The 25,000-nt window shown below is 40.9% G+C and overlaps 1 protein-coding gene across 1 annotated transcript in view; it reads right to left on the minus strand.

Annotated features, from left to right (window-relative positions):
• The window catches only part of LOC143041180 (uncharacterized), a 762,242-nt gene that overhangs the window by 251,964 nt on the left and 485,278 nt on the right, over nt 1–25,000 (minus strand). The window contains exon 6 of the mRNA XM_076213010.1: nt 4,610–4,682. Within this exon, the coding sequence (XP_076069125.1) occupies nt 4,610–4,682 (73 nt within the window). The remainder of the gene's footprint in view (nt 1–4,609; nt 4,683–25,000) is intronic.

A 25,000-nucleotide genomic window follows, 5' to 3' on the forward strand; every position in this document is an offset into this window, starting at 1 on the left:
GTGTAGAGAATGAATTTGATTGATCCCTTTGCATGAGGAACTAAAACTAGTATATACTTGTACATGGGCTTTAAGTAAGTATATTTCACTGAATTACTCACCAAATATGAGATATACCACCTTCCGAAAATATGTAAAGACAGGTACGCTTAAGTGACTATACTCATAACTGTTCACACTGATATATTGAAACACTATGTCACAAGAGGTCACTAAGCACATGAAGTTTTAAAAGATCACAATATTAAAGAATATCGAACATAAAGTCACCATGAAATATAAACCGAACTCAAAATTTATGATTACAAAAAAAAAAAAAAACCATTGTTTACGTTCGTTGAATCACTGTTTTTAACACTATCTTGTCGTTAAATATCTTGCTAGATCCGAAAGACGACGAGGAATGTTCGCTCAGCTGGCTGGGCACTGACGATGCAATGTTGATGCCAACACACGTCGAAAAGGTGTGTTGGGTGACGTGACTGGTGTAATCAGAGTTCTGATGACTAACGTAAGCACGGCTGTGGTGCGCGTAGGAAGGTCCAGCTGGAGCCAAATCTAGCAGTGTAGATATGTCCGTAGAGAGTTCCCTAGCAGTATAACGTATAGGAAATCGTAGAACTGCAATTTGATCCAAGGGTTGCAAGTCAGAGAAAGAGCTGGAAGGATGTTTGTAGAGTTGTTGAAATAGGGCTGAAGCGTTCGTGACGTAAGGGGTAAGACGTTTTGGAAATGTGTGAGAAGTTCGTACACAGAGATGCCGGGCGATTTTCTTCGTCTGAGGCAAGGACGTGAAGCAATTGTAACGTATGAAATGTACTGAAAGGTTGGGGTGGGTATCAGTTCTCTCGTACCGTTAATATTCACCTCACTGGTTGTAGAACGTTGTCACAAAGTCACTTCATAGAATTCTAACACCGCACCACCATTTTATGTTGGAAAGGTAGTGTGACAAATAAAATATCTTGTTCGTTTTCTGTATATTTCCAACATAACAAGGTTTTCAAACACTTCGGAGTTAATACAGTGTAACACAATTGTAAAATGCACTCCGACACGTAGACTCAGAGGTGACTTGACACAGGTCTTTAAGATTTTAAAGGGAATTGACAACATCAAAAGTGACAAAATTTTCACATTGAATGAGAATCAGACAAGAAACAATGGTCTCAAACTGTCCGGAAATAGATTCAATTTGGAAGTAGGTAGAAACAACTTTGCCAACCGTGTAGTTAATGAATGGAATAAACTTCCTGCACAGGTAGTGCAATGTAGTTCAGTTCGAAGCTTTAAGAATCATTTAGATAAATACCTAAGTAAGATGCTGTAATGATTATAATTTATCTTATATTATTTGCTTTTGTTTTGTTATCATTTGTCTGTCTGATTTTCATTTATTATTAGTTATATGTCAGTTTATTATTATTTACTATTTACCTGTTTGTTTATTATCTAACTATACCTATGCATTTACTTATGTATTTTATTTGTTATTTACATTATTATAGTTTTTATTTATTGTTTTATTATTAATATGATTTTTTTTCGCATCCGACCTAGATATGGATCAAAAGGTCTCCTGTCGGCATGCTCCGCCTTTGTAATCCTTTGTAATAATTTAGTCACACATAAGTTCACAAGAAGCACTAAAACCCAAGTTCTATCCCTGACTCTGTTTCTGTCCTCTCCTGATTAGTCTGCCTGACCTTTGTTATACTTTATAATTAATTCTATTCTAACTTCTGATTTTGGTATTCTGAGCTCTGCGTCTTTCGTATTTGTATGTCATCATGGCTTATCGTCGTGTCGAATGTCGTCATCAGTCCCGATATAACTTATTCCTTCACACGTTTCCTATCTCTGGGACCCATATTTCTGAGTGCGGTTTTCTCATTTTTTTCTTTACACTAGAATGCAATGCAATACAATGATGCGTGTGTATGTGTATATTGGTGTGTGTGTGCGCGCATGTGCGTGCGTGCGTGTGTGTGTTAGTGTTACTGTGTGTGTGTGTGTGTGTGTGTGTGTGTGTGTGTGTGTGTGTGTGTGTGTGTGTGTGTGTGTGTGTTAGTGTGTGTGTGTGTGTGTACTTGTATGTGCGCCCGCATGCATTTATACGTGTGTGTATGTGGGTGTTTGTGTGTTAACGTTAGTGTATTTGATGTGCACGTACGTGTGTGTGTGTGTGTGTGTGTATGTGTGTGTGTGTGTGTGTGTGTGTGTGTGTGTGTGTGTGTGTGTGTGTGTGTGTGTGTGTGTGTGTGTGTGTGTGTGTGTGTGTGTGTGTGTGTGTGTGTGTGTGTATTAAGCTACAGGAGAGCTTCCCACGAAAGGTCCCGCCATTCCACCTATACTCTATCGATTCCAACTTGAGCTCTTCAGCGTGGCCGGGGCAAATCCCCATTGTGTGCACATCTCGTGATGGCCTGCAGATGGCGATCTGTCTCACTGTTAATTTGTACGTTATCTATTTATGGAATAGACATACATATACCAATGGCTATTTCCCCCTTACAAGGGGGTAGCCAAATAACAAAGACATAAAATCCACTCCCACACATTCCATCCCCATATACTCCACTCTCATTCCTTCCCCCTCCCTCTTTCTTATCTTGACTCCTCATGGATAACGGGTTATCCTTGCATCTCGCCCACTCCCCTGGGTCAGAAACAATGTAGCAAGATACAGCACAACCCCAGCATTATTCCTCCATCAATAATATATATATATATCACGGTAAAACCACTGTTGGAGTAGAAAAGACTGGAAACGGGGAATCTATATATTTCGATTGCAAACTGCAATCCTCTTCAGTAGATACACTTAAGAGAGAGTGTGTCAGTGTGTACGCTATGATGCTGTCCTCCACTCAGGATGCCAAGGATGAATTCTACAAGAACCTCGCATCCATCATCAGTAACATTCTCAGCACTGAACAACTTGTCCTCCTGGGCGACTTCAAGGCCAGAGTGGGTGCAGACATTGAGTTATGGCCTTCTTGCCTTGGCCAGCTGCTGACTGGTGAAGAGAAGTTGTCTGCTATGGCAGCAGAAAAGCGAGCTCACTGAAAGGAAACGACGGTCAACAAACAGACCAGAATCAACACACAGATCCGACCTATGCGACCGTGACTGTCACTCTCGCATTGATCTATACAATCATAAGAGGCGCTACTCAAATCGAGCAAACAACCTGGAAAACTAACGGACGGATATATTTACCCATGGGCAGTCATGACCAACGGAGGCCGATGATGACGATGATATGTATATATTACACACACACACACACACACACACACACACACACACACACACACACACACACACACACACACACATAATATATATATATATACAGTATATATACATATATATATATGTATACAGTACATATGTGTTTTATATATATGTATATATATATATGTGTATATATATATACTGTACCGTATATACTGTGTGTGCGTATGTGTGTGTGTGTGTGTGTGGTGTATGTGTGTGTGTGTGTGCGCGACCGTGTGTGTGTGTGTGTGAGACCGTGTGTGTGTGTGTGTGTGTGTGTGTGTGTGTGTGTGTGTGTGTGTGTGTGTGTGTGTGTGTGTGTGTGTGTGTGTGTGTGTGTGTGTGTATGTGACTGAAACAAGGGAACTGTTGAATGATTAAAGTGACACTCGTTCAAATCTACTGAAATATTATCTGTCCGTCATACAGTCAAAAGTTACAGAGCAAGTATGTCGGTTTGAACTCAACCACTTTCTTGGTACAAAAAGTTTGTTCGCTATATCTATCCTTTGTGATATTTTCCAAAGATGAGTCTTATCGGTTTGTGTTGTGGCAGAACCACCCGATTACTTCAACTGGTCTCATGTCTTGTATCTCTTTATGGACAAAGGCTCTCGAGGTCATTTTTAATGTCCACTGCAAGACTGGCTTCAGTCTTGGAGGACGATACAGCTTTTGACGCTCAAACTATGGCTTAACCTGGATTGGTATAACGACATTCTTACATTGTGGACAAACTCCTTAATAATACTTCATATAATCAGGGGAATCAAGATATTTTGACTACACTGTACACTCATTCACAGTTATTGTATATCTTCCATATTCACAACAAACACACATATGCATGGTGTTACACAAGTCCTCTTTGGTGTGATAACACACTACAACTGTTCTTGCTAGCACCAGATGTTTTTATTCAGCATTAGGTGGGACTTCAGTGTTGACGAGTTAAGATTTTTTTATCTACCCATGCAAGAAAGATTGTTAAAATTTCCTATTTTCTCTTGAAAGCCTCATTTTCGAATATTTGAAAATTAGAGTAACGACTTGGGACTGGTTATGACCGAAATAAAGGTAACTATAAGTTCAGGCATACTGCTTCATTGCATGACCACTCTGTCCCTTAGGGGAAGATACAGCATCAGGAACTTGTCTTCTAACACCATAGCATATGCACAATGGAAAACAATGTCACAGCAGAAACGGCATAATTTTTTTTTTTTTTTTTTTTTTTTTTTTCTTTTTTTTTTTTTTTTTTTTTTTTTTTGTTTTTTTTTTTTTTTTTTTTACTCTACACGACTGACGTAAAAAAACATATACATACCTTAAACTTGTCCTCCTCAGCCCCGGGGGCCAAGTGTGACGGGCAGTAAAGTCCGCCATCGACGCCTTTCGTCCTGCAAAAATAAAAAAGTATCAGGATTAACATAAAATAAAAGAATCTGCTGCATCAAAATCAAAACCCTTCCTTACATACGCGCACACACATAAAACCATAAAAAAAGAGACTGCAAAAGAAAATAAGCGCTACACTAGGCAGTTCCATGTCCATTACCTCATATCACCCCCATCCACAAAGTTATCTAACATCTCTTAAAACAACCTATAGTTTCATCATTCACTACAAGGTGACTAGGTTGACCTCGTTGACCTCGTTGACCTCTCTTTTGGTAAACCAGTTCTTGTCCATTTCCTTCTTAAATATCAATTTATTCAATTTAAACCCATTACTGCGAGTCCTGAACAGTTGTGTTAATATGATGACCTTGTCAGCATCACGCTTGTTAATGCCTTTGATCCGCTTTAACACCTCTATCAGATCACCCCACACACTGCGTCTTTTTAGACCAGGGGTTCTCATTAGGGGTGAAATTCACCCCCAGGGGGGAATTTTGGGTTTTCTGGGGATGCTTTGTGACCACAGTCAGTTTACGCGGTGAGGAAAGCAATTATAGGTTTTGTCCTATCTGGCCTGTCACCTGTGCTGGATTCATACTAATTTGGGAAAAATATAAACTAATTTGGAAACAAAAATAAAAGGGTTTTTAGTAATATTTGCATATTATTTAGAATGCACTTTTTGAAACAGGCAATCTTGGAAAGGAGGGGGGAACGACATTCAGATAAATGGTGAAAGGGGTGAATGGGCCAAGTAAGGCTGAGAACCCTTGTTTTAGAGTGTAAATTAAGGTGCCTAAGCTTGTCCTAGTAAAGTAAATTCCTTAGCCCTTGTATCATTTTGGTCATTCTCTTCAGTACTGATTCTAGTGAATCTATATCCATTCTATAGGACGGAGACCAAAACTATACCGCATAGTCACGGATGGGTCTAACTAATGTCAGACAGAGTTTGATAACTACTTCTGCACTTTTATGCCCAAACGTCCTACCAATGAAACATAATGCTCTGTTAGCTCTATTCCCAGCTCTGATGCACTGATTCCTGGATTTAAGGTTTGGACTCACTAGCACTCCCAAGTCACTCAGTTTCCTCTAAAAAGGTGATTTCTAAGTTATATCTGCTTTCTGGGTTGCGTAAGCCTAAGTTTAACACACTGCACTTTGAGATATTGAAGTCCATTTACCATTTCACCGACCATGTGAACAATTTGTTAAGATCTTCCTGAAGTTTCCCGGCGTCTCCTCCTGACCTGATTTGGCGTCCTGTTTTAGTGTCGTCCTCAAAATTGCTAACATCACTAGTAATTCCACTGTCCAAGTCGTTTATATACATAATGAACAATAAGGGCCCCAATGCCGAACCATGGGAACTTCACTAGTAACGCTCCCCAATTTGGATTTTACACCATTAAGAGAGATCCGCTTTTTTCTGTCATTGATCTATGCTCGAATCCATTCAAACACTTTTCCTCGTATACCATGGGCTTTGATTTTATTTAGTAGTCCCTGGTAGAGCACGTTATCGAACGCTTTGCTAAAGTCAAAGTAAATAACATCATAAGAATCATTTGACGCCTTATTTACATTAATGCAAAAATATAGAAATTTAGTCACACATGACTTACCCTTGGTGAACCATTGCTGTGAATCACGAATCAAATTATATCTCAAATTCTATTAACTATTATTGATTTTAGGATTTTACCTATAACCGACGTCAAGCTGATTGGCCTGTAGTTATGCATAGACGATTAATCTCCCTTTTTGAGAACGGGAACGTTTGTACGGTCTCAAGAACTAGGCACTAGTCCAGTACCTACCGTCGACTTATCAAATATTTCCGTTTACTGGTTGTAGATTTCAAATTTACGGTCTTTGAACACTCGGAAAAAATTCGTCTGTTTGACCACTTCTTCCCTACTAATGGTGATGTTAGTTTCCTTTCCTCATCCCCACTGAAAATTAGATCGAAGTCAGGTGCCATATCTATCAGTTCCTCTGTAAATACCGTGACAAAATATTTATTAAACGCCTCGCTTATTTCATCCTCAGAATCTCTCAAAACATTTTCGTCGTTTTTAAATGGGCCTATCCTTTCCTTATTTTTTGTTCTGTAGAGATGAAAGGGGTACACACACATACACACACACACACACACACACACACACACACACACACACACACACACACGCACGCACGCACACGGCTCGACTGCGCAGTGGTAGCGTTCGCAACTGCTAACTCAGCGGTCTGAGTTCGAATCCCGCCCCGGGCTGAAATAATTTCAGTATCGCTGCGCTGCGAGCCGTTATTCCAATTCTCGTGGGTGGGGAGTATTGTGCGTGTGTGTGTGTGTGTGTGTGTGTGTGTGTGTGTGTGTGTGTGTGTGTGTGTGTGTGTGTGATTCAGCACCACCATGATCTTGGATCACGTGTTGGATTTGTGATCGATAGTTATTAACCTCCTGGATGAGAGCTCAGAGCTCGTATGACTGATCTATGGATAATAATGTGACCTTACACGCACACTCACCCTCTACTCCCCGCCAACGAGAGTTGGAGTAACACCCCGCAGCGCAGCGATACTGAAATTATTTCAGCCCTGGGCGGGAGTCGAACCCGAAACGCCGTAGTGGCAGGTGAGAACTCTAACCGCAGCGCCACGAGTTGTGTGTGTGTGTGTGTGTGTGTGTGTGTGTGTGTGTGTGTGTGTGTGTGTGTGTGTGTGTGTGCGTGTGTGTGTGTGTGTGTGTGTGTGTGTGTGTGTGTCTGTGTGTGTGTGTGTGTGTGTGTGTGTGAGTATGAGTGTGCGTGTGCGTGTGCGTGTGTGCGTATGTGTGTGTGTGTGTGTGTGTGTGTGTGTGTGTGTGTGTGTGTGTGTGTGTGCGTGTGTGTGTGTGTGTGTGTGTGAGGTCACAACAGTACCCATAGATCGGTCATACATAAGCTCTGAGCTCTCATCCTGGAGGGTAGTAGTTGTCGATCACGAGTCCAACACGTGATCGAAGACCATGGTGAATTACACATACACACATATGCACGCATGCACACACACACACACACACACACACACACACACACACACAGAAAAGAGTTCAGCTTGGGAGGAGGTGAATAGTGGAGTTCCACAGGAATTGGTATTGGCTCCTATAATGTTCGTTATTTATGTGAATGATATGAATGAAGATGTGGATTGTTACATGAGCCTCTTTGCAGATGATGATAAATTTCTGAGGAAAATGAACACTGAAATGGATTGTGAATAACTACAGAGACCTAAACAAGGTTTGGAAATGAAACCAAAAGTGGGAATTAGACTTCAACATTAAGAAATGTAGCAAGATGGAGTTCGGAAAAAGTAAAAAGAAGAATATCAGGATAATATAAAATCGGAACAAAGGAAGAAAAGAAAGTGGGATCTGAAAAAGACCTGGGAGTAATCATCACAAATGACATGTCCCCTGATAAACAGATAAACAAAATTGTCGGAAAATCATACAACTTGCTAAGATAAATAAAAGGTAACTTTTACCTATTGAAGCGAAAAAATGGTTTAAAAAATATTAGTCACACTAATAAGGTCTAGACTAGAGTATGCTGCGACACTATGAGAACGCAGTACCAAAAAGAATATAAAGAAAATTGAACGAATCCAGAAAGGAGCCACCAAAATGGCCCCACCACGCCCGTCATATGAGAAGAGATTGGCTAATTTGATATTACCAACTTTGAAACAAAGAGAATGAGGCGACCTGCTGATCATTTACAGAATAATGAAAGGCACAGAATTACTTGATAGAGTGGACTTACTAAAGTGGGATGAAAGAAATACAAGGGGATATGAAAAGAATTTCAAAAAGGATAATTTGTAGAAGAGACACAAAGTGGTGGATATCTGGAACAAACCGAACAAAACAACAGTGTGTGCAAAAAATATACACGAATTTAAGAGCAAGCTAGAAACTGCGAGATACAAAGACGGGACCTCACGAGCATAGCTCCCTTTCCCGTAAAATAAAACAAAGTAAACACACACACACACACACACACACACACACACACACACACACACTCACACACACGCACACACACAAACACATACACACACTCACACACACACAAACACATATACACACAAACATAAATACACACCCGCACACATACAGAAACACACAAAACACACACACGCACACACACACACATATAGACACACGAAGCACATACACACACACACGCACACACACACATATACACAAACGAAGCACACACACACACACATAAACACAAAAGGCCCACACAACACACATATACACACATGAAGCACTCACACACACATTAACACAAAAGGCACACACAACACACACACACACACACACACACACACACACACACACACACACACACACACACACACACACACACACACACACACACACACACACACACACACCGACTCGGTGGTACAGTTGGTAGAGCGCTGGAATGGGGAGCAGAAGTGCTCCTTAGTACCCAGTTCGAATCCTGCCCAGGGCCGAAATTATTTCGGTATCGCTGTGCCTCGGGTCGTACTCTGACTCTCGTGGGCGGGGAGTTGGGGGTGTGTGTGTGTGCAAGGTCATAGCATTACCCATAGATCGGACCTACGAGCTCTGAGCTCTCTTCCAGGAGGGAAATAGCTGTCGATCACGAGTCCAACACGTGATCCAAGACCAAGTGAATACACACACATATACACAAACGAAGCACACACACACACACACACACACACACACACACACACACACACACACACACACACACACACACACACACACACACGCACACGTACATAACTGTGTTTTGAATGACAACATACGCTAGCCTCCTATCAAAAATATTCCTCTCTCTTCCTTTAACTGAGTACTTGTCCTCTGCTCCTCAGCCGCCCACAGTTTCATCCAGGAAAACTCTCGAGCAAAACGTAGACTTGTCTATAGCTGTCAATCGTACTCCACTACTCTTTTCATATTCTTAGAGACTAACAGTCTCCTTCCCCCACTTCCACCCCCACCATGGCAACAACCGAGCTGATTAAAACGGTTGGTCTTAGAGGAAGAAGAAGAAGAAGAAGAAGAAGAAGAAGAAGAAGAAGAAGAAGAAGAAGAGGAGGAAGAAGAAGAAGAAGAGGAAGAGGCAGAAGAAGAAGAAGAAGCAGAAGAAGAGGAAGAAGAAGAAACAGAAGAAGAAGCAGAAGAAGCAGAAGAAGAAGAAGAAGAAGAAGAAGCAGAAGAAGAAGAAGAAGAAGAAGCAGAAGAAGAAGAGGTGGAAGAAGAAGAAGCAGAAGAAGAAGAAGAAGAAGAACAAGCAGAAGAAGAAGAGGGGGAAGAAGAAGAGTCAGAAGAAGAAGAGTCAGAAGAAGCAGAAGAAAAGGAGGAAGAGGAAGCAGAAGAAGAAGCAGAAAAAGGAGTAAGAGGCAGAAGAAGAGGAGGAAGAAGAAGCAAAAGAAGAAGCAGAAGAAGAAGCAGAAGAAGAAGCAGAAGAGTAAGCCGAAGAAGAAGCCGAAGAAGAAGTAAAAGAAGAAGAAGAAGAAGAAGAAGAAGAAGAAGCAGAGGAAGAAGCAGAAGAAGCAGAGGAAGAAGCAGAAGAAGAAGAAGAAGAGTAAGCAGAAGCAGAATTAGAAGATGAAGAAGAAGGAGAAGCAGAAGAAGAAGCAGAAGAAGAGGAAGAAGAAGCAGAAGAAGAGGAAGAAGAAGCAGAAGAAGAGGAAGAAGAAGCAGAAGAAGAGGAAGAAGAAGCAGAAGAAGAGGAAGAAGAAGCAGAAGAAGAGGAAGAAGAAGCAGAAGAAGAGGAAGAAGAAGCAGAAGAAGAAGAAGAAAAAGAAGAAGAAGAAGAAGAAGCAGAAGAAGAAGCAGAAGAAGAAGAAGCAGAAGAAGAAGCAGAGGAAGAAGCAGAGGAAGAAGCAGAAGAAGAAGAGGAAGAAGAAGAAGCAGAAGAAGCAGAAGAAGTAGAAGAAGAAGAAGATATCACTCTCAGCTCTTGCTATTTATCGAAAAAGTTGCAACCAAAACCTAGGTAGACAACTGCTGCTGGATTAGACGAGGTTCCTTATTTGTAAAACACCCCTCCCTCCCTCCCCACACCCATCTCCTGTCCACTCATGGTGGATATATACTCTGGCTCATGGTCATCATGAACTTCGTTGTCGCGCACATCAGACCATTTTAAATCGGCTTGAGAATGGGGTCTGTCCTGAACGAGGTATTAATTGACTGACGGCCATCTTAAGGTTTGGGCTCGGATGATTAAAATCGTCTGGTTGTTGGAGTCGCACTTGGACCTGGTCCTAACCTTAAAACGAATGAAATAGTTTAAGTCGCAAGATGTCAGTACGTCATCACCACTACCACCGCCGCCGCCACCACCAACACCATCATCATCATCATCACCACCATCATCATCACCATCATCGTCATCACCACCATCATCATCGTCACCACCACCACCACCATCATCATCAACACCATCATCGTCATCATCATCATCATCATCATCATCGTCGTCATCATCATTATCATCATATCATCATAATCATCATATCATCATCATCACCATAATCATCATCATATCATCACCATCACCACCATCACCATCATCATTATCATCATCATCATGATCGTCGTCGTCGTCGTCATCATCATCATGATCGTCGTCGTCGTCGTTTTCGTCGTCAGTCCGTTCTTTGTCAGTTCTGGTTCCATTGCCGAACAAGAGCCTCGCCCATCCTCCTCCATGATTCAACGAACTGCATAAAACTACTACCACATCACTCCTCCAAACTTCTCTCACTCGTCTCTCCACCTCACGGATCTCTGGCTGCTACGCTTCCTTTGACTCTTGGCTTCTTTCCTGGTAAAAGTAAAATCTAAAATAGAGGGAATGAATTCCGAACTCGTCCGTCCCTTTTACTGTCCAGTGGTCACTCGGCCGCCAGTTGTTGTTCGTTCGTTCTTTCGCCAGTTGACTGTCTAACCGTCTGGTGTTCATCGCCCACTGACTGTGTAACGGTCCAATATTCACTTCCCCACCAACTCCGACCGTCCGTCGTTCATTCACACGCCGGCTGTCTAACTGTGTTGCGTTCTGTCTGTCTCACCGTCTAGCGTGCAGTCGTCCCCACAGGCTATATCGCCGTTTGGCGTTCAGTCGCCCACCGTATACGTCTAGTAATCATTACTGTGCTGGGCGTGTGATCATCTGGCGTTCCCGCCCATGGGTTGTCTGTCTGTGTGGTGTTCACTCCCCCCTCCGCCCACCCCCCCGGCTGTTTAACCATTCCGTGTTCACTCGCCCACCGGCTATGCAAGTCGTCGTACTAATCAATCTAAGCGGAAACTAGGCGGTGGCTCGACCACATCCCGACCCGGGCTGCTGTTGAGTCACCGAGTCTAGCCCGGACGAGTCGGGCCGGTCTTTCTCCACTGCACGGGACCCGCGCGTCGAGCACGTCACAGAATCGGGCCAGGACGGGAAGAGTACATTTGTGGGAGCAGGAGAAACGGGGAAAGGGGTGTGAATTAGAGAGTCAAGGCACGCACGTGCGCGCACACACACACACACGCACACACACACACACGAACATACACAGATGAAGGAAGGGAGGAGGAGAGGAAAGAAGAGAGGAATCGAGGTCGGGGAGGGTTGTGAGCACCTTTGATTTATATCTTGGATACGGCAAAATAATTTACTAGATCTATTCCAACCAATGGTAAAGAGGGAGTGAATAGAGAGCGAAGGCACGCACGCACGTGCGCGCGCGCGCATACACACACACACGCACACGCACGCACGCACGCACACGCACACACACACACACACACACACACACACACACACGCACACGCACGCACGCACGCACACGCACACACACACACGTTTTCAATAAACCGTTTATTACTGTGTTATTATCATTACTATTATCATTATTATTATTATTATTATTATCATTATTATTATTACTATTATCATTATTATAATTATCATTATTATTATAGTTATTATTATCATTATTATTATTATTACTATTACTATTACAATTATTATTATTACTATTTCTATCATTATTATTATTATCATTATTATTATTACTATTATCATCATTATTATTATTATTACACAAACATACACACACACACACACACACACACACACACACACACACAGACGAAGGATGGTGGGAGGAGGGGAGGAAGGAAAGGAGGAAACTAGGGCGAGGGGGATTGTGAACACTTTTGATTTATATCAATCATTTACTAGATCTATTCCAACCAATGGAAAAAAAAATCCCACTTCTTTTTCTTCCAGTAGTTCATTCTAAACCTGCTGAATGGCCCAAATAGAGACCATCATTTCACATGTGGTCAACCATAACATACTCGGTCTTTCAGTGATTTCAGTTCCGATTTGTGAAAGGGCTTTCACCATCACCGTGTAACACATTTTTTTTGTTCCCCGGTTCTAAGTGTTCCTGGCTTGATATATCCCATTATTAAATATATATATATACATATATATATATATATATATATATATATATATATATATATATATATAATTTACACAAAAGTTTGGGTTTGTGATCAGGACTTTGATATTTCGACAATTTCACATTTTTTCAAGAAAAAAATTCTTTTGATTCTATCAGTTCATATAATTAAATCAACAGAGTATATATTTAATGCCACAAACTTATCAAAAACAAACAAGTAAAAACAAATAACAGTTACTAAACAACTAAAACGCGTCAGAAATGACTGGATTTCCTGGGATTGCGGTTATAATCGAGGTCAAACTCCCGCAGCAGCTCCCAGATGTAGTCCCCCGCCATTTAGGCCTTAAGCACACTGGCGACTTTTGTAGAGCCACAAGTGGCTGCGTTTTGTGGCGGGGATATTTTCTCCCATAGGTTCCCATTGTTTTCAAGCTTTGCCGATCATACCCACCAAGTGTGATCGGCAAAGCTTGAAAACAATGGGAACCTATGGGAGAAAATATCCCCGCCACAAAACGCAGCCACTTGTGGCTCTATTACTCCTTCTTGTGGCCCTGGTACCTCCGTTCTATCTCCTTCACATCTCGATGGAATCGCTCGCCTTGTCCTTCTGAGAAGGGACCTCCTGTGTCCCATGGCACCAAAAGCCTTTACCAGATCCTGCACCAGCTGCTGATAGTTCTCAGCTCTGTGGTTGCCCAGGAGTCCCTTGATAACTACTACGGAACTGCTCCATGCTATTCTCTCAAACCTACTGAGCTTATTGGAGAACACGGTAGACTCAAGAACCTTCTTTATCTGAGGTCCAACAAAAACCCCACCTTAAGGAAGAACTCAAAAATGTACTTAAAAGCGGCTCGTTCCTGGTTAAGAGCCTTCAAGAACTGCTTCATCAACCTTAAATTTAATGTGCAGTGGCGGCATGAGCACAATCCTGGGATCAGCCAGTGGCTACCACACGGCGTTCCGGGTCCCAACTACAAATTCTGTTTGCTGCTCCCAGTTCTTCCTGTTGTAGTGGTCAGAGGTGGCTCTGCTGTCCCAAAGTTAGAGGAAGTATTGGGATTTGATAAAACCTCCATAGAGACCAAGCAGGAAAGCCATCATCTTAAAGTCTCCAATGATTTCCCAATGGTGTTGGTTGTACTGCAGAGGTTCCAGGAGAACTTTCACACTGTAGCAGTCTTCCTAAAGGCAGGTAGAATGGGATGGGGACAGCGTCGGGAACTTATTTTTATTGTGGAGAAGGACAGCCTTCAAACTTGTGGTACAGCTGTCTATGAAGAGCCGCCACTCCTTGGGTACAAACGGCACCCCAATACCGTCAAACAATCCAGGCATACCATGACAGAAGCTGAGCCCATCCCTAAGAGTATACAAGCCTGAGAAAGGTTCGTACCGACTTCTCTGACTTGTCTCCTGCACCTCCTTGACCAAGTTCCACTGCTTCATCCTGGAGATGAACAGCTCTGCATTGGGCTTGGTCAGATCCACATCCTTGACCAAGTCATCTACTTCTTTTTGATTCGGGAAGTGAGGAACTTCCTCTGGTACCTCAGGCAGGTAAGCCAAGTCTCCAGCATCCATCTACTCCTCTTCATCAAAACACTTGTCTGGAGCAGGTGGCGCTGGCACAGGATATTTGGAGCAGTGAGGAATTGGAGCAATTGATGATGGGAGATCTGGGTAATGCATAGCAGCAGCATTATTTCCTTTCCGCCGATTGCTAACATCCATCATGAAAAAAAACGCAATTTATGGAGTGGTCTATTGGCTTTTACCAGACCCGTGGGTTTGAGAATTTCAGGAAACTTTTCTCACTTCACAGCATCCACCCTTCCAGTGTCTTCTTGCAGTGCTCGGAACAGTAGTGAGGGGCCAAGGCCTTGTCCTGGTCCCCAAACTTTCATCCTGAAGTATTTCTGGTAGGCTTCTCAAACCTTCACCGGCGTTTCCAAGGAGAATTTTTTGCCTCTCTTCTTTATATACTCGCCGCATATATAACAGAAAGAGTCGGGTGGGGGGGGGCAGTAATCAGAAAATATGGATCTTATGAATCTGAAAGTATAAATCATAAACATGTTAAATGAACATATATGTATAAATTAAGTAGGGTAATTCAGGCTATAGTCATTAAAAAATTGTTTTTAGTACCAAATTGCACCAACGGTAATCGAAATTATGACATCAATTGCTTTTATTGCAATTCTTATATTTTATTACGTTGAATGCTAGTGTCTAGCCTAGAAATTTTACAAAACCAAATTTATTACTGTTTAATATATATATATATATATATATATATATATATATATATATATATATACGTACATATATATATATATATATATATATATATATATATATATATATATATATATATATTAGACCTAAGCAACGTAAAAAAAAAAGCGATTGCATGTCAGGAACAAATTTCTTGTTTTACATGGTGTAACGTAAATATATGCCATCAGGAATTTTTAAATTCAATTACATGGTCGGGGGCAAAATTAGTACATAAAATTTATGGATAGATAGCTAATCAACTAAACAAAAATGAATACATAAATAAACAGATGGATAGACAAAATAAAGTAAATAAAACAGCTAACTAATCAAATGATAAACATATATACAGTAGATATCAAACAGGTGTAACGATACATGAATAGGCAAAAATATATACAAGAGTGTAAATGAGAATGTGGATAAATATAATAAAGCCACTAGATAACAAATGATGAATGAATTAATCGACAAATATCTAACAGGGGTATCAAGTGTATATGCTCTTGAGTGTATGAGTTTATGTCTGTCTGCTTGCGTGGCTACATCAAACCGAGGCAAATATCCGACACAGCTGTGCTTGTTTCCATAGAGACGGGGGTGACCAGAACCGAGCAACACCCGAACATACTCGAGCAGACTCGAACATACAAGAACAGATGCGAACATACTCGAAGAGACCCGAACATAGTCAAGCAAACCAGAACAGTATCAGACGCCTAAACTTAACCAGGATGTTCCACTAATGAGCTTGGCCGAAGTTGCCAGTTATGCCCTGTGCACAACAAATATAGATTAGGAATCGACCTCCATTATGAAGAGGGATTGATAAAGTTGAAGCACTTTCTAAACATGTTCATATCTCCCTCACCAACAAGAACAACAAGTAAACAAAAAATAAATAAATAAATAAATAAAATAAAATAAAATAGGATAAAATTAAATAAATAACATATAAAATAAAGCTAAATTCGCCTGTACCTTTCCAAACAAAATTCACAAATGACGTAGCTTTGTTGATAGTATTACATGCGGAAATACCATTGTGAAATACCAGCAGAATTAACAAGTTCCTAAAAATCTGTCCCCATTGGTAACTGAACTCCATAACAACTGGTCATTGGACATTCTCCAGCTGGCTGGAAAACGGCTCCAGATGTTCACTTTCCATTGTTTCGTTAGGGCATAAATTATATATATATATATATATATATATATATATATATATGTATATATACATATATATATACATACATATATATATATATATATATATATACACGTGTGTGTGTGTCTAAATACATACATACACACACACACACACACACACACACACACACACACACACATACACACACACAAACACACACAAACAGTTCTGATCTCTCTTCCGGGAGGGAAATAGCTGTCGTTCACGAGTCCAACAAGTGATCCAAGACCACGGCGAATTACACACACACACACACACACACACACACACACACACACACACATATATATATATATATATATATATATATATATATATATATATATATATATATAGTTATTAATCTTTTTCAACCACATTAATTATTCACTTTAATTCCATATCATCACGATCGAGATTGCCATACAAATATAAGAAATTGTGCTCAACTTATATCACTCTTGATAGCGTAATGGTTTAAGTCACTGTTCACTTGTTACGTCTGAGCTCGGTTCGAGTCCTTTGCTTCACTACGTATCAGTTTCCGTATATGTTTCCGTCGAGCTCCTTGCCAGTCTCGATCTTGATGACATGGAATTAAAGTGAAAAATTAATGTGGTTGAAAAAGATTAATATCTGTGTACTGGGGACCATTCAGTGTATATATATATATATATATATATATATATATATATATATATATATATATATATATATATGTGTGTCTGTGTGTGTGTGTGTGTGTGTGTGTGTGTGTGTGTGTGTGCATGTATACAGTATATATATGTACAGTCCTTTTGAACCTTCGCACGTAACTCAGTCGTTAGCGTCTTGACTTCGGGATTATGCACGCACAGGTCAGGGTTCGAATCCCTTGGCAGAGCTTCTAAAAACGTTCAATCTGCCTTAAACATACAAAGCTTGTCGAAGGGCTCGCCTAATATGGGGATTGAATGAAAATGAGACTACGTTTTCTGCAGCTACGTGATGTGTGGTCGGGGACTTGTACAGTCCTTTTGAACCATCGTACGTAGCTCAGTCGCTAGCGTCTTGACTTCATGATTATGCATGCATAGATCAGGGTCCGAATCCCTTGGCAGAGCTTCTAAAAAATTTCAATATATATATATATATATATATATATACATACAAGAACATAAGAAGGAGACCGCAAGAGAACATAAGGATTACACTAGACACTACTATGTCTATTACAATCTGTCATCCCTATGCATAAAACTAACATTCTATTAAAACAACCGATAGTTTCAGCGCTCACTACATAGTTACTAATTCTATTCCATTCGTTGGCGTCTATGGGTAAAAGAGTTCTTGCCTATTTCCTTCTTAAATCTAAATTCATCAAAATCAATCTCATTACTGGGAGTCCCGTTGTGTTGATATGATGACCTTGTCAGCATCGCCATTGTTAATGCCCTTGATCCATTTGAACACCTCTATCATATCACCCCGCACTCTGCGTCTTTGTAGAGCGTGTAAATTAAGGTACCTAAGCTTGTCCGCATAAAGTAAAATTCTGAGACCATTTATCATTTTGGTCAATCTCCCCTGTATTGATTCTAGTGATTTTATTCCATTCTATAGGACGGAGACTATAACAGTAGTGCATAGTCAAGGATGTGTCTGACTATCACCAGATAGAGTTTGATAACTACCTCTGCACTTTTATTCGTATCCGTCCTAGCAATGGGATTCCCCCTTGGAGTATTAGTGGCAAAATTCTTCATGAGCTGCATAAGTATTCAAAATATTCAACCGAAAAAAACAGATATCTACTGTTGACACATCGATGACATTTTCATAAAATCCAAGAACAGTACACTGAAAACTTCGATTCATACTACAAGAAACATCTTACCGCACGTTCACTATGGAAGAGGACGTAGAAAAACCTTTGCCCCTCCTCGACCTACTCGTGAAATAAACTGAAAATCCTTTTAATACAGAAGCATATACCAAGCCCACCAACCCTGGACACCGGTCCTGGAGCTGCAGCGTCTACGTCGTGGGACCACCCCCCAACCCCAAGAGTTGGGGGCCAAACAGCAGCATCCACCCCTGGCCATCAGTTCTACGCAGGTGGCACCGATCCCCAAGAGGAGCTACGCCTGCCTTGGCAGTTTCGGCAGTGGCATTCCTTGGGGAGACGGGACTGCTCGGACAGACAGTCTAGGGAACGACAACAACAACAACCCTGGACACCGCCTCAATGGTTTGAGTGCCCTCAGAGACATAAGTACTCCACATCCGAAGAACACTTACCCATTGTAGCACCTGGAGACAAGTACACAATGAAAATGAGCGTTCCACTCAAGTACTGATCAACAATGTCCTCAGTGAAAAAGACATCAACCACCAGACCAAGATGATAATGGACGACTGGTACAACAGTTATAACAATAACTAAAATAAGGAGAAAATTAACATCTACTATCCACATTTACATTAACCTACAAAGAAGAAGAGCGCAAAATGAAACAAATTATCAAGAAAAAACATCAAACCAGTCAACTCGGAGAAAATACTTGTATTAGTGATTTATTATAAGACCAAAAAGATAAAGGAAAAAATCCACCTTCTACTTATGAACAACCCCCACCAATAGAAAAAAGAACATCAGAAGTCACATGTCATGTGTCCAAATGTACTCTAGAGAACTATGACATGTCGTCTCCTTTCATTCCACCTTTCATAAAAAAAATGAACATGGTTTAGCCCAGACAACAAATATGCTAGAAGAAAACACAACTATTTTCGGTATATGTACAGAAGATAGGCGCCTCCCAATCTTATAGACACTATATATCAAAGAGTTGAGCCTAAACCTAAACATACAAGCACAGAACTTCAAAGCCTTACTAAGCATGCGGCAAACCGCCGCAAACAAAAGCATGCAATAAACCGCCACATATATATTTATTGAACAAAGCACCACAAACCCAATTATGGGACATAACGTCACAAACCCAAGCATGCGACATTACATATATATATATATATATATATATATATATGTGTGTGTGTGTGTGTGTGTGTGTGTGTGTATCATATATATATTTATACATATATATATACACATATACAAATATACATATATATATATATGTATATATATATATTATGTAATTGTTGTTATTTCAGTTTACTCTTGAAAATGTCTTCATTAAGACGAAACGTTGAGCTCAAATAATAAAAACAAATGGAAGAATATAGTGACCTAGTTTCAATTCACCCGGTTAATGGCAAAACTCTAATCAGGAAAATCGAGAATACGAGGAAAAACCTGAATAGCTACGTTAACAATGCTGTCGTTTTTAACTCAACGTGTATTACCGAGAACCTGCTCCCTTCTTGTATATATATATATACATATGTATATACATACATACATATATATATATATATATATATATATATATATATATATATACATGTTCGCACCAGGCATCACACTAGGCGAATTCTCCACGAAATTCTGTGACACGGACAAACCAATCACTCAGATACAGAGCTAGTCAGTACCCATCGCACCCACCCACACAATAGCCTAGGTCCCACGGTCACTCACATAACGCGATATCACTCACACCAACGCTCTCCTTCAAGAAAACAAATGTTCTGTACATATTGCCACAAACCAGGACATCTCGTTAACACGTGCTACCATAGGTACCCATCACAACCACACAAACATTGCGATCATCACTGGACATGTTTTCACACGAGTGATCATTTCCGTGTGCTGCTAGCACGGAGGCAACACACGCAAGGATCCACAGATCGCTCTCCTGCAAGACATTCACGTACCGAATCTCCTGCAAGGTACTCACGTAACATATCTCCTGCAAGGCATTCACGTAACAGATCTCCTGTAAGGCATTTACGTAACACATCTCCTTTGTGACTACAGGATACAAATACACAGTGCACACCATGGACAGTTACTCCATACCCAGATTTTCAATCAACTCTACCGGTACATACCCTGGATATGCCAAACTTATCCTCCCATTCATTAACTTTCAATGTTTCGTCTAACAACACCAAAGAGACAGTATTTCTCGACATGGATTCTCCAGCTAACATCGTGTCAGTACACAGTTTCCACGAATTCCGCACTGAAACAAAACGTGTTACCATTTTGGAACTCCCTGACGTCAACTTTTGAAATATCTATGGCGTACCATTCCCTATGTTTGGTAAATTCTCCCTAGACATTAGCTTCAAAGAGGAGTACCCTTCAATTCCAGTTACCGTTTACGTAGTTGATGTCTACTTTCCTGCTGATATCCTCATAGGCTTAACATTGATGAAGCAACATAACAATCATTTACCATGCTCAAGATGGCATCATCTATGCCAAAAATTTCTTCCCTGCATTGCCATCAGCAACTTCCCACAAAGCCAACCACATCAACGTGGCCGAGCAGGCAGAATATGATTTAACGTCAGTTAAGACTACCCCCCCAACATTAAAATTCACTCTGCTTCATCACACGAGGATACACCACCTGCTAACATAAATGGCACCGCCACACAAACAACTTCCCACGATTCTAACTCTGCTACTTTAATGACAGCTGTGGATTTACGTTCCAAACGTAACAGACGCACTAACTTCTCCCGCATGTCTAATTCAACAAAACTCTGGTCAAAACACCCATTGAATACCGTTGAGTTTTACATTCTTTACATACTAAACCACACCCCCACCTCAAAGCTCTCCCCTAAATTCTCTGGACCCTATCGCATCACTGGACATGAGTCAAAGATCAAAGTTAAAACACTCAGGTTGCTCGATCTCAGGGAGATCGTCTTGCACAAAGATCATATAAAAAAGTCTCCTGTGTCCTCGATATACTGTTTCTTCACAAACTCACACTACTCCTGCAATAGAGGACCATCACCAATCCTTTCAACCAAAATCTCCAGTTCCCCTTCCCAGCTATAATCTTCGAAATCAAAAGACAACTTCATAAATGTATATTTTTGCGTAAGTGAACGAAAATTATATCTACTACCGCATGCTCATAGAATTAAGCTTATTTTTATTCTATACATGTATTTCCCGATACCACCATTATTCCAACATTAAATGTATGTATCTTCATGCCAAGGTTCTGCAAGCAGAACTCCAAACGTCTTCAGATTGACCCTCAAGATATTTTCTATTGTCACGGATCCTCCCAAGGAACAGTCTATGGTCTCTAAGTGACCAGAGGACTCGACTTTCCAGCCAACGCCCCGAACCGAACAAAAGACCTCCCTGCATTTCGGGTCAGACGCCCGAAACATCTGCTTCAACAAAAGAAGCCGCCAGTATGTCGCCGTGACTCTCTGACGCCTGCACCTCGCAACCGAAGCATTTCCTTTCGTGTAGCGATCAGCATGGGGCACCACTGTAAATTTCGCGTATTCGTATATATAGTAACCTTTGTAACCATGTAAAATCTATCAAACCCCCGTAGTCTCCCTCGGAGGTTGCATTGTATATGTAGACCAGAGAGCAGCCTAGAACATTAAAGTAAAGACAAATCCCTGGCTTTAATTCACCAATGTTGAAGTTAACAATAACTCAATATGATGACGATGATGATGATGATGATGATGATGATGATGATGATGATGATGATGACGACGATGATGATGATGACGACGATGATGATGATGATGATGATGATTCCTCACTTCGTTTTTCCTTCCCCCTCTATCCTCTCCTTCCTTTGCCTCCTCCTTTCAGCAAGCCCCTCCTCCTCTACTCTTTTTATTTCCTCTTTGCTAGCTGCGCGGATTTAATTACCCCTTTTCGAAGCTTCTCTTTCTTCTTCATCTCGGAATTGTTTTCTTTTCTCTTCCTCTCGCATTTCATCGACCGTTTGCTCTTTTTCCTTTATAGCACTACTCTCTTCCACCTCCTCTCCAATTTCTCTTCCACTCTCTCTCATCGACCGTTTGCTCTTTTTCCTTTATAGCACTACTCTCTTCCACCTCCTCTCCAATTTCTCTTCCACTCTCTCCTCCAACTCCTCTTTCCTCCCTCTCCCCCTATATCTCTTCCACCCTCTCCTCCAACTCATATTCCACCTTCTCCTCTTTTCCTCTTCCACCCTCTCCTCCAATTCCTTTTCCACCCTCTGTTCCAATTCCTCTTCCACCCTCCCCTCCTTTGCCTCCTCCTCTTTCTCTTCCTCCTTTCCTTCCTCTCATCCTCTTTCTCCTCCTCTTTCCCCCCATTCTCTTTCTCTTCCTCCTTTCCCTCCTCCTGATTCTCGTCCTCTTCCTCTTCATCCTGATTCTTTTCCTCTTCCTCCTTCTCTCCTCCCCATTCTCTTCCTCCTTCCCCTCCTCCTCTTTCTCTTCCTCTCCTTCCCCTCCTCCTCCTTCCCCTCCTCCTCCTTCTCTTCCTCCTGACTCTCATCCTCTATCTCTTCCTCCTTCCTCTCCTCCTCTTTCCCCTCATTCTCTTTCTCTTACTTCTTCCCCTTTTCCTCTTTCTCTTCATTCTTCCCCTCCTCTTTCCCTTCCTCCTAACCCTTCTCCTCTTTCTCCTTCCCTTCCTCCTCTTTCTCTTAATTATTCCCCTCCTCCTCTTTCTCTCTCTCCTTTTCTTTCTCTCTCTCTCTCTCTTTCTGTTTCTTTCTCTTTTTCTCTCTTCCTTTCTCTATTTCTCTCTCTTCTCTCTTTTTCCTTTATCTCTCTCTCTCTCTTTCTCTTTCCACCTCTTCACCGTTTTATCTGCCTTCTCCGCCACCTCCATCGTCACTCCAGGACATGAAGAATCTTTCATTAGTACCATTTAAAGGACAAAATTGCCAGCATGATACAGCCTATTCTAAAAAGACATAATAACCTACGAAAGTACATTATGTCATAAAAGAAAGAAAAAAAAAACATAACAACCAAGAAGGATAGCAAGGAGTAACATTTAGCCGCACATTCCTATACCAAACGAGTTTTGTTCCTTGGTCTGCAATGCAGAGATCAAAGCAAACGGATAACGATCGTATTGCAAAGAGAGATTTTGGTTTCAGGTGAGACTTCAGACGCCAAAAGTCAGAGCTCATGAAGTATGCCCACGTTCTTACGAAAATATTCTCGGAGTCGACATGACGTCACGTTGTGGTGATAATATTTCTGCGACGATAGTGCCACCACAAGTGTAGGTCCCTATCCCTAGCAAGCATAGTTATTTGCGTCGAAAATAAATAAATCTATACATCATGGGGTTACTTTTAGTAAGGAAATCTTTGGATATTCTAAGGGTTTACTAGTTTTGATTGGGGTACAGACAAAAAAAATCTCTACTACGTTTATTTGATGCATTATATCGATCCAAGCTGGATTAAGCTGCAAAATATACTCTCATTGCAAGACAGAACTAGGAGAACAAGACGTTGTTCACAATATGAGCATGAGAATATGTTCTGTCGACATGAAAGTATTCATGTCGACACACATCACCTGCCATTGAATCTTTGCAGAGAGGCGTTAGGACTACGTTATGCAGTAAGAATTAAAAGCTCACCAGATAACCAATCATATTGATTACTGAATCAGACCCTCTCCATTAACTACAAAGTAAACTCAAAGCCCTTTCAAGTGCGCTTTAAGGAACAATTGGATAATAATACCATTTTCAATAAGAAGATCATGCCAGTACAATATCCTAAACACACTCCATGGCTAATACCTGAAGAGTAGCGCTGCAGCACAAACATCTGCAAAAGGAATTCTCCAACACAGCAAGTACGGGTAAGACTTCTTGAACGTGATCGTAAACATAGCAAAGATTTTAAGATATTTACTGGTTCTAAATCTAATGTAGGTGTCGAATATGTAGTAGTCACTGAAGAGCATTCTAGCTTGGGTCGGATGTCAAATTCGTCTTCTTTTAATGCAGAATTAGACAGCATTAGTCCACGTACTGAAAGAGGTTATCACCACTAAAGCCAAGAAATTTGTAATATATACGAATTCCAAAAGTGCAATTGATGCCATTTGTCAGCACAATCCTTTCCTTCCTCTAGACCAGTGGTTCCCAAACTTTTTTTTTTTTAGTTTTACAATTATACGTACTAAGTTAACCTTAATCCTAATGCCGGGTACCGTAATGTTTTCTTGATTTTATTTTATTCTATTTTATTTTCAATTTTTTTTAAGCCCTCCATTACCCCCGAAAATGTGTTACCTCCCCCCCAGGGGATAATTTACCCACAGTTTGGGAACCACTGTCTAGGCCAAAAGGCACAAGAGTGGTTATATCATATCTATGGTCGACACAAATCTGTGTGC

Source organism: Oratosquilla oratoria, chromosome 30 (assembly GCF_046742065.1).
Source record: "Oratosquilla oratoria isolate Oo_2021 chromosome 30, ASM4674206v1, whole genome shotgun sequence".
Lineage (NCBI taxonomy): Eukaryota > Metazoa > Arthropoda > Malacostraca > Stomatopoda > Squillidae > Oratosquilla > Oratosquilla oratoria.